Below are 10,277 nucleotides of genomic sequence, written 5' to 3'. Positions count from 1 at the left end.
TATATTTTACAATAATGCAGAGGTAATTCTAACAGCTTGTGTGGTCGGCAGAAACATCACCCCCCTTCCCTGCGGGGTCCCTGTTCTAACTCCTGGGACCTGGAATGTGTTAGTTTACACGCAGAGGGAAATTAAGGTTGCAGATGGAATTCAAGTAGCTAATCATCTGACCTCCAAATGGGGGATTGTCTTAGATTATTTGGTGGGCCCAACGTGATCACAGGTGTTCTTACAAGTGGAAGAGGGAGGCAGAAGAGGGGGAGAGGGAGGTGTGACTGCGGACACAGGGTGTGGACACAGAGCGATGTGGCGTGAGGACATGGCCCATCGCTGCAGGATTTGTGGATGGAGCCGGGGGCCCTAAGCCACGGAACACAGGTAGCTTCTGGATGTGGAAAAAGGCAAGGAAATAAATTCTCCCCTGGAGCCTCCAGGAAGGAGCACAGGCCTGTCAACCCCTTGATTTTTTTAAAAAATTGTGGCAAAATATATATAACATGAATTTACCACTCTGAAAATTTTTAGTGCACTACTCAGCGCCATCAGATGCTTTCACACTGTTGTGTAGCCATCACCATGATTCATTTCCAGAACTTAAAAAATTTTTTAGCCTCACCTCAGGACATTCTTATTGATTTTAGAGAAAGGGGAAGGAAGGGAGAGAGATGGGGAGAGAAACATTGATGTGAGAGAGACACATCAATTGGCTGCCTCTCACACATGGCCCGACTGGGAACCAAACCCACCACCTTTTGGTTTACCAGATGATGCTCCCACCGACTGAGTCACACTGACTAGGACCCAGAACTTTTTCATCACCCCACACTGAAACTCTGTACTCATTAACCTTCCCAGCTGCCCCTGTCCCAAGTCCCCGGCAACCCCTATTCTACTTTCTGCCTATGAATTTGACTATTCCAGGTGTTCCTTGTAAGTGGAATCTCACAACATTCGTCCTTTTGCGTCTGGCTCATTTCACTTGGTTTAAGCTATAGTTGCACATAAGATACCACTACAAAGTATGAAGAACAATGCAAAAAAAATCAGAGCATAAAAATATATGCAGGTCAATGACCTTCAAAGTTGTTCTTTGCACACAGAATCCAACTAATATTTGGAAAATCTCTTGAGGCTTTTGACTTAACTATAAACCACCATTATATCAAGATTTTTTTAAAAAATTAATTTGTCTACTTTATTCACAAGGCTTCTCTTTGAATGGCTTCCAAATGATCAGATCCATCCTTAAAAGACAAAGGTTTGCTATCAACAAACTGGATACTACACAGGTCCAGGCACCGCAAAGCGGCAGCTCCGCAGATGCTCTGAGTGGAGCGAGCATCCCCGGAACCCAGGAAGAGTTCGGCCTGGTATAAAGCTTTTTGGATCTGTCAGTTCTGCCATGTCTTTTAAACACAAAAATCTGTCTTGATCGCAGCCTTAATTTTGTAACTGTGTTCTACGTTTTCTTAAACATTTCCACGTGGCTTTTACATTGTTTCTAGGTACTACTCTGTCATCATCATCAGACACACAGAGAAGGACAGTGGTTCTCAACCTTGGCTGTGCCTTGGAATCACCTGGGGAACTTCAAAAAATGTTGAGACCTGAGTCAGCCCCATGAGAGCCTGATTTCATTGGTCTAGGATGCAGCCCAGCCACTGGGAGTTTTAGAAGCTCTACAGGTAATTCTCATGAGCCAGGCTGCCATTCACCTACCAGAACCTGAGTTATATTTCTGATCTGTGCTCTCATCAGCTCTGTCTTTGGATGGGACAGAAGCTTTTCTAAGCCTCAGTTTCCCCAAAGGTAAAGCAGAAGGAACAGTCTCTTCCCTACCTGCTTTGTATACTTTCCATGAGATTTGTGAAAGATTGAGTTTATGAACATGTGTAAACCAAATACTGCTATTAGGATAAAAAAGTACAGTCATCTTAAAAAATTTTGTTTGGTTTCATGCCTAACAGTGGACTTTATATACCATCCTGTTGTCTTTCACACTGTTGTTTCTCTCTTCCCTAACCCCCCCTTATCTCCACACCGGGAGTAAATCTTCTCCTGAGCTCTGCTGAACACTCGTTGGCTGCAGGCCCATCTTCTGATGGGGGCCCCAGGTTCCTGCTCGGTCGGCATGTCCAGTGCTCTTCAGTGGTCCGTTTCACTGACTCCTGAGCTGTCTTGGTCCACAGTCTTAGCCAATTGGGCCTATCACTCTCAGATGTCTGAATTTTCCCCAGGCTTACATCCTAAATATTTTTTATGATTATTTTCCTTTCTGTGTCCCTGAAAATTTTATATTTGCTATGGGGTAGAGCGAAGGCACTTTTTTCATCCCTGGATCTGGGGTCGAAGTCACTGTTGGAGTCCTTGGAGGCCTGCGGCTGCTCTCGGCATCCGTAGGAAGAGCAGTGCCACCCTGGACTCCTAAGTCTTTTTCTCTATGAAAGCCCATTTCATTACTTTCAGGAGTCACATCTTTTCACAAGCTTGTGGGGTTTGTCGCTTTTTAACCTCTGTTCTACCGAGGAACAAAGCAACAGGCAGGAAGCCCAGGCGTGTCTTCCTGTCTGTCCTCAGGGCTGGCATCAAAATTCTTGATCTGGTTTCCACGTTTTCTCCCAGTCCTTGGGCTTCGACACACCCCGACCTAGGCAGCGTGTCATCTCTCTAATTCACCCTGAGGTGTGATGGCCTAGACAGACTTGAATGTACCTACCTGTGTCACATGGACAAGTTAAATTTCTTCCCAGCATCTCAGATCCCCTATTTCTGACATTGGTGACAATCCCCATGGATGGAATCCAAACTCTCTGGGGTGAGACGGGAACACTGTGTGAAGGGTCCTGGTAGACCACCTGACTGGAAAGTGACCTATGGATATTCATCTCCTTCTGACCTCACTGTCTGTGCCTCCGTTTTCTCTTCCATAAACTCAAGTCCTTCTGGCTACGCAATGCTTTGATTCTGCGACATGGAACTTACTGCTGAAGTGAGCTTTGCAAGGATAAACGTTCAAGGCCAGACAGGTAGGTTTTCTCCCAGATTCTAAATCACCTCAGGTCATGCCATTGTGAATTTCCATTTGTTTAGATGATAAAAAAAATAAAACAAAACAAATAAACGCCCTGCAATTTAACTTCTAATCTGGACATATCAACAATTATGAAAAAGGATGCCTGCTTCCATTGGTCTTAGTTCAGGAAGGTCCCGTAGGGAGTAGCTGGGTGAGAGGGCTGCTTGGGCAGAGTGGCCTTTAAAGGACTGATGGGGGAAATCAGGAGTGGGGAATAAGGCCCCAGTGGGGACCAGAAGCAAAAAGTACAAGCAGGACAATAGGGACAGAAGTTAATCTACGATGTCCTCCCCCTAACAAATCAGAGAAGCTTCTGTGCCAAATGTTCTGCACTGTGTGTAGGAATTCAGGCTCAGAAGCTAGACACCTGAGTAGCTTAAATCCCAGCGCAGCCATTTATTGGCTGTGGCTCGGAAAGATTCAGAGTCTTTCCTATCTATGTCTTTAATCTGTAAAGGGGAATAATTTTACAGGCCAAAGTTATAGGGCTGTTGGAAGGATTAACTGAGAATTGTGTCACCACACTCAGCACCTTGTTTGGCATGTAATAAGTATTCATGAAATGGTATCATCATCATCACCACCACCACCATCATTATTATGAATACTGGCGCAGAAACACAAGGCTGGAGGATTCCCAGAAGATGTGTAGAGCCCATTCCAGTGACAAGAAAGGAGGCTTTGGTGACAATACAACCCCGAGGAAAGGACTTGTCCTCCTCAAGAACTACCCCAAATAAGATAGCCAAGCCCGCAAGACCAGGAACCTAGCGAAGAAGGTTGGGACCATTCGCCCCCTGCTAACTTCCTATTCCAGTCACCAAGGAGATGCAAAAACTTACATTTTCATTGATTAAGTCATGAATATAGTTCTGTGCTCTTAGTGCTGGCAAGGTAAGTGAATGAGTTTTGATCACCATTGGGCTGGCATGGCCAACCTGTCCAGGTTTCTGTTCAACACAATTGAGTTTTCAGAAAATTCTTCATCTGAGTCATCTGGGTCACCAATAGGAAGGGGGAAGGTTACAGAAATAATCGTCATCACCCCTGTCCCCAACCATAGTCACACACAATGTCTTACTTAACTTGCACGACAAAATGAAGTGGGCAGCATTATTATCACTTCAGGTTAAGAGATGAAGAAAGCAAGTCAAAAAGGGAATTCACTTCTCTGAGGTCACATCGCCAGTGAAGATGGGAACTGAGGTCATGTAGCTCTGGGTGTATGCTTTTCTGTCCCTTCTGCCCTGCCTCTGAATCCAGACTCACCCTTCTTAAATGACTTACATTGTGTGCCACAAGTAATCTTTAGGGAGTTCTATCTAAACCGTGATTTTATTTCTGTGCAGAACAAAGGACAGATAGAGTGGCAGAAAATAGAAGATGAGTTAAGACAGCTACTTTGTTAAGGTTCATTATTGAGTCCTGGCTGGTGAGGCTCAGTTGGTTGGAGTGTCGTCCTGTACACCAAAAAGTTGCAGGTTTGATTCCTGGTCAGGGCACATACCTGGGTTGCAGGCTCAATCCCGGCTGGGGCACATATGGGAGGCAACCAATCAATGTTTCTTTCTCTCTCTCCCTCTCCCCCTTTCTATCTCTAAAAGCAGTGAAAAAATGTCCTCGGGTGAGGATAAAGAAATTAATTATTGGGCAAGAGGGTTTGGAAGCGTCAACGGGTGTCTGATCCCAGAGGTGAAGGAGAGAGACACACTCACTGTGGACGGTGCCCACTTCTCCAGGATGACAGCGTCAAGCTGCATTCCCATGGGCGCCGTGACTCGTTCTGGGGGTGTCTCGGGTTGGCAGGGCCACGCCTCTAGGGATATTCACTGTTGTCCCCCACCAGTCCTGCTCGATGCTTTTAGAAAGAGGGCTAAGTCTAGGAATGAGGCAAGAGAAATTTCCAGAGACTTCGAGATGAGGTCATCATGAACACAAGGGTAGCTCTGAGCACTGCACTCTGGGGTTCCCTTCCTTGTTAAGTCGGAAGCATTATGCTTCCTATTTAAGCAGCAGCACTGCCATTTGACTCTCTGTAGACTATTCCCATCATGTTTCCTTTTATATATTTCTTCTTTTTCTCATCTTGGGGGACATTGTCGCTTCAGTGAAAATTGGTAAACTTCTTCTGAAAAGGGCCAGACAGTAAATAGTTCAGGCTTTGCAGGCCATGTGGTCTCTGTTGCGACTACTCATCTCTGCCCTTGGAGAACAAGAGCAGCCCTAGACAATACCTAAATGAACAAACAAGACCGTGTGCCAATAAAACTTTATTTATAAAAAAGGGCAGTGGGCCGAACTTGGCCTGTGTGCAGTAGTGTGTTGATCTCTGCGTCAGCACTATTCCTACCCACTCTACTTGTTTCATTTCCCAACCATGAACACTCAATTATTTTCTATCTTTCTCTTATTGACAAATTCCCTAAGCCCTAATTCATATTTGCATTGAGTGAGGCTATTAACCCTTGCAGCTGATACAGGATGAATTTCTGCTATAAAGTCAAGTTGAACACTGAAATGTGGGTACACTTGGAAGAAGAAGGTCACCAGGAGGCCGTTCACTCCAAACTTTCTTTCTAGGGAGTCCAGGGGCAGAACTCCATGGGTGAGGAGTCCCAAACTACTCCACCCCATGTCCCTGGATGTCCTCCCCTCTGAGTAATGGGAGCAGCCATTTGGGGCTGTGATGATTCTGCCTCCTTTGAAGCCATCTGATGAAACACTGATTTCACCAACCACCAGTACCCAGGAGGAGCCCGGCGTGACGCAAGATGAATGGAATAATTTTATGGGATGAGGGGGGACTCTGAGACAGCATCTAACCAACATATTTTGGAGAAAAAAAAATTACCTGAAGCATTAGGAAAGGAAACTATGCTGGATGCCAAGCCCCCACCCACAATTTAAGGGTATAAAAGGACCATGGAGGAAGAAGAGACTCAAACTCACCTGCATCCACCTCCATCAGCTCATCAGTTCTATCACCTCTCACAGCACCATGCCTTACAACTGCTGCCTGTCCAACCTGAGCTGCTGCTCCGGCTGCCCCTCCCGGCCCTGCGTGGCCCCTAGCTGCCACAACATCCCCCTGCCCGGGGCCTGCAACATCCCCGCCAACGTGGGCAACTGCGGCTGGTTCTGTGAGGGCTCCTTCAATGGCAGCGAGAAGGAGACCATGCAGTTCCTGAACGAACGCCTAGCCAGCTACCTGGAGAAGGTGCGGCAGCTGGAGCGGGAGAATGCGGAGCTGGAGTGCCGCATCCGGGAGCGCTGCCAGCAGCAGGAGCCACTGATGTGCCCCAGCTACCAGTCCTACTTCCGGACCATCGAGGAGCTGCAGCAGAAGGTGAGGGGTGGGGTATGTGGGGTGCAGCAGCTGGCTGTCTTGGAACACTAGGACAAGTGGGCCTCACAGTGGGGTCTCGTTTTCAGATTCTGTGTGCCAAGTCTGAGAACGCCAGGCTGGTGGTGCAGATCGACAATGCCAAGCTGGCCTCTGATGACTTCAGAACCAAGTATGTTGAGACTTTTTGGCCGGGTGGCCTCCAAGGTCCTTATGGCTCTTTCGTGACCCTGTGGGCCTAACGTTGCCTGGAAGGGAAGAAGATTACATGTCCTCTTACAGCTGGATATGAAAAGTCAGTTTCAGAGATCCAGATTCATATGGTGTCTGCTCCTCAGGCTCTCTTTCTGGGTGGTCTCCTGAAACCCCTGAATTCAGAGACTGCAATTAATTCTGGGAGAACCGATTGCTTTGGTGGTACATTAACCAACAACATGGAGAGGAGAGAGAGACTCCATCCCAGGAGTCCCCATGGGCTCTGTCTGGTGTTAGGGCAAGTCAGGTCCTCTCCGGCCTATCCATGCTGAGCTTGAGGGACACATCGAAGGGAAGGGATGGGAGACTGTGTCAGTTCAAAGACAGCTAGGCCAACCCCTTCAGATAGGACCTGGGGCAGGAAGATGGGCTTCCTCCCTGGCCCTTCCTCCCACACCAACCTGTGTGTGCAGGTATGAGATGGAGCGCTCCTCCCGGCAGCTGGTGGAGTCAGACATCAACAGCCTGCGCAGGATCCTGGACGAGCTGACCCTGTGCAGGGCCGACCTGGAGGCCCAAGTGGAGTCCCTGAAGGAGGAGCTGCTCTGCCTGAAGAAGAACCATGAGGAGGTGAGAGGGAAACAAAATAAAACAATAGGCTTCAGAGCTAAGCTTTCAGCATCAGGAGGCAATTGCTATCAGGATCCCTGGGCTGGCACCCTTCTCAGAGGAACTCAGGGTCAGCTCAGGGAGTCATATCGGGATATCCACAGCATACAGTTGGGTGAGCTGGGAGGGCTGGGCAGGGGCTGGTGGTGCTGAGGAAGGATATCCACGCTCTCTGTTGGTCACTGTTAGGTACTGAATTTGGTGGTAGAGATTGAGAAAAAAATAAAGAAATGAGACATGGCCCTTCTCTTCCAAGAGCCCATAGTCTAGTCTCTGGTCTAAGAGTCAGCCATGTAAAAACTTGATACAATACTAGCAGAGGGAAATAAGTGCTGGATTAGATGGGCACACAGAGTGTTCTGGAAGTAATGCAGTCTGCCCGAAAGGAGACTCTTCTCAGAGGCATGTCACGGGGAGGAGGAAGATGGCTGAGCAGACACGGAAGTGGCACAGCGAGCTGTGGCCAAGGACGGCCCGTGGGTGTGTGTGGCTGGGCATGTGGTGCCTGTAGGGATGTGTCGGGAAATGACCAATGACCTGAACATGCCCAGGAGTTGGGACTTGGTCTTACAGGAAATCTGAACTTGTTTCAGTTTTCTGAGAAAGAAATTGAATTTAGTTTTACACAATATCTGTGTCTTTGGAAAGAGCAGGATATTCTTTTTAGTGCATTTTTTGGTCAGGCTTGTTCTCACTCGACCACAGCAGGAAGATAGCAGACCTATTTCTGTGGGTTCATTCCTTCCCCTTCCTCCACCAGGAAGTCAACACCCTGCGTTGCCAGATTGGGGACCGCCTCAATGTGGAGGTGGACGCCGCCCCCACCGTGGACCTGAACCGCGTGCTCAATGAGACCAGGTGTCAGTATGAGGCCCTGGTGGAGACCAACCGCAGGGATGTGGAGGAATGGTTCGCCAACCAGGTGGGTGCCTCAGCACAGGGCCACTCAGGACCTTGGGACCCTCAAGGCAGAGTCTGATCCTGTGTCTTACCTTTGGTGTCTCAGACCCAGGAGCTGAACAAGCAGGTGGTGTCCAGCTCAGAGCAGCTGCAGACCTGCCAGGCAGAGATCATTGAGCTGAGACGCACGGTCAATGCCCTGGAGATCGAGCTGCAGGCCCAGCACAACCTGGTGGGTACTGTCCACACCTCCTGGTGACAAGTGTGAGGTCGGGGAACCAGAGTCACTGGCAGGCCTTTTGGGTCACAGTCCCCTGAACTCTTGATGCTGTGACTTGCATGGAACCCCGTGGAGGGACGTGTTAAAAGAGCAGCTCTGTGACCTTCCTTATGTCCCCCCACAGAGGGACTCGCTGGAGAACACGCTGACAGAGACGGAGGCCCGCTACAGCGCCCAGCTATCCCAGGTGCAGTGCATGATCACCAACGTGGAGTCCCAGCTGGCAGAGATCAGGGGTGACCTGGAGCGGCAGAACCAGGAGTACCAGGTGCTGCTGGACGTGCGGGCCCGGCTGGAGTGTGAGATCAACACATACCGGACCCTTCTGGAGAGTGAGGACTGCAAGTGAGTATGAGGCAAAGGATTTCTGGGAAAACATGTGTGGTGGACCACAAACACTGTGGACAATTACCTATTGGCTATATTTTCAATACACCAAATAACACATTATTCTAGGGTCTACTACGTGACAGTTAAGCCATATGTAAGGTTAAAAGCAAAGGGCACCCCCTGCTTCAGGGAGCTAACAATGGAGGTAATATGTTTCAAAAGGGCAATTTCCCACTTCTGCCCATGGCATTCTGGGGAAGGGAAAAGGATTTAGTGACAATCACATTCGATTCCAAATAACTCTACCCACTGAGAACTCATAGGTGGTTGCATTAAACCTTGGTGTTTTCTACACTCCCCTCCCTAATGCATTCTAAAACTCTGTTCTTCCAGCCTCCCTTGCAACCCATGTGCTACCACCAACGCTTGTGGAAACTCCTGTGCGCCCTGAGGCAGCTCTCAAACAGGTTGCTGTTAACTTGAATACCAGCACCCTCTTTGAAGACTACAATGAAGCTGTTTAGATCCAACCTTGTAAAGGTCCCAGGTCCTGCCTCTGCAGGAGCTCAGTTGCCACAGAAACCTTGTCATGCCAACTGTGATATCTCTAGATATGGAAAGTCTTTCCAGATCCAACGAGCAAAGACACTCCATCAAGATCCAATGTCTGGAAAACTCCCTCCCACTGAAGGTCGAGTCTCTGTATCTGAAGATGTCCAGCTCTCTGTAATCTGAGCTCCAGGTATTACTTTAGGGCGTTTCCTCTGTGCATTGTGTTTCCTGCTTTCCCGGCTTCCCTGGTATTCTCTGGAATGCAAGGAGGCTACTTCATTTACTTCCCAATAAACTTTATTTCTCTGGCATTGTAAATGTGCTTCTCATTCATATTCATGCATTGTAAAGTACTTCTCAGGGCTGTTTCATAAAAATACCCTTTCATTAGGAGGATGAATGAGTTGAATGACTGAAGCCAGCTATCATCGTCCACTGGTAAATGAGGATGGCGAGGGAGGGCTGTCCTCCTGGGAGGCTCCCACCAAGGGGAGACCATGTGAAAAACCTGGCCTTCAACACGCATGCCCATCTTGTCTAGGCTGTGGGGCCGGTGGCAACTCTGAGACTCCTCTCCAAACCTCACTGCTATCTCCCATTGCCACCCTCATCACTGTGAAATTCTCTGCTCCCCCTTCTCCAACACTGTAAAGACCAGCTTCTGTAGAAAAGGCTCAAAGAGCAGCTGCCTTCTCCTCTCCATGTCTCAGCTGCACCTGCGTCACCAATATATGAGGCCTGTCCAGAAGGTATCTAACCATGTAATGTGAAAAATAGGGACATTTATTGAAGATACAAAATACAAGAAATGTTGTACATAGGACAATGACATCTCAGTTCCCTTCAAAGTAGGCACCTTGAGACCTTACACAGTTCTCCCAATCACCATCAACTGCTCCATTGTGTTTTCCTGAATTTCATAGATAGTCTGAAAT

At 48.2% G+C, this 10,277-nt stretch overlaps 1 protein-coding gene across 1 annotated transcript; it reads left to right on the top strand.

Moving 5' to 3' along the window:
- Positions 1-6,056: 6,056 nt before the first annotated feature.
- Positions 6,057-9,241, top strand: LOC123817150 (keratin, type I cuticular Ha3-I-like). The gene is made up of 7 exons (XM_045836680.1): positions 6,057-6,419; positions 6,506-6,588; positions 7,085-7,241; positions 8,041-8,202; positions 8,287-8,412; positions 8,585-8,805; positions 9,184-9,241. Exons 1-7 carry the CDS (start codon positions 6,072-6,074, stop codon positions 9,239-9,241), a joined length of 1,155 nt encoding a protein of 384 aa, XP_045692636.1. The 5' UTR covers positions 6,057-6,071.
- The last annotated feature ends 1,036 nt before the right edge of the window (positions 9,242-10,277 follow it).

This window comes from Phyllostomus hastatus, unplaced genomic scaffold (assembly GCF_019186645.2).
Source record: "Phyllostomus hastatus isolate PE091 unplaced genomic scaffold, TTU_PhHast_1.1 phas_contig_210, whole genome shotgun sequence".
Classification (NCBI taxonomy): Eukaryota; Metazoa; Chordata; class Mammalia; order Chiroptera; family Phyllostomidae; genus Phyllostomus; species Phyllostomus hastatus.
The sequence above is the reverse complement of the archived record's forward strand: the minus strand, read 5'-3'. Positions and strand labels throughout refer to the sequence as shown.

Bases quoted from the DNA above. Each gene is read 5' to 3' on its own strand.
- LOC123817150 (XM_045836680.1), top strand. From the start codon at position 6,072: ATGCCTTACAACTGCTGCCTGTCCAACCTGAGCTGCTGCTCCGGCTGC. The intron at 6,420-6,505 runs GTGAGGGGTGGG...TCTCGTTTTCAG, and splicing joins TCGAGGAGCTGCAGCAGAAG to ATTCTGTGTGCCAAGTCTGA. The intron at 8,806-9,183 runs GTGAGTATGAGG...CTGTTCTTCCAG, and splicing joins CTGGAGAGTGAGGACTGCAA to CCTCCCTTGCAACCCATGTG.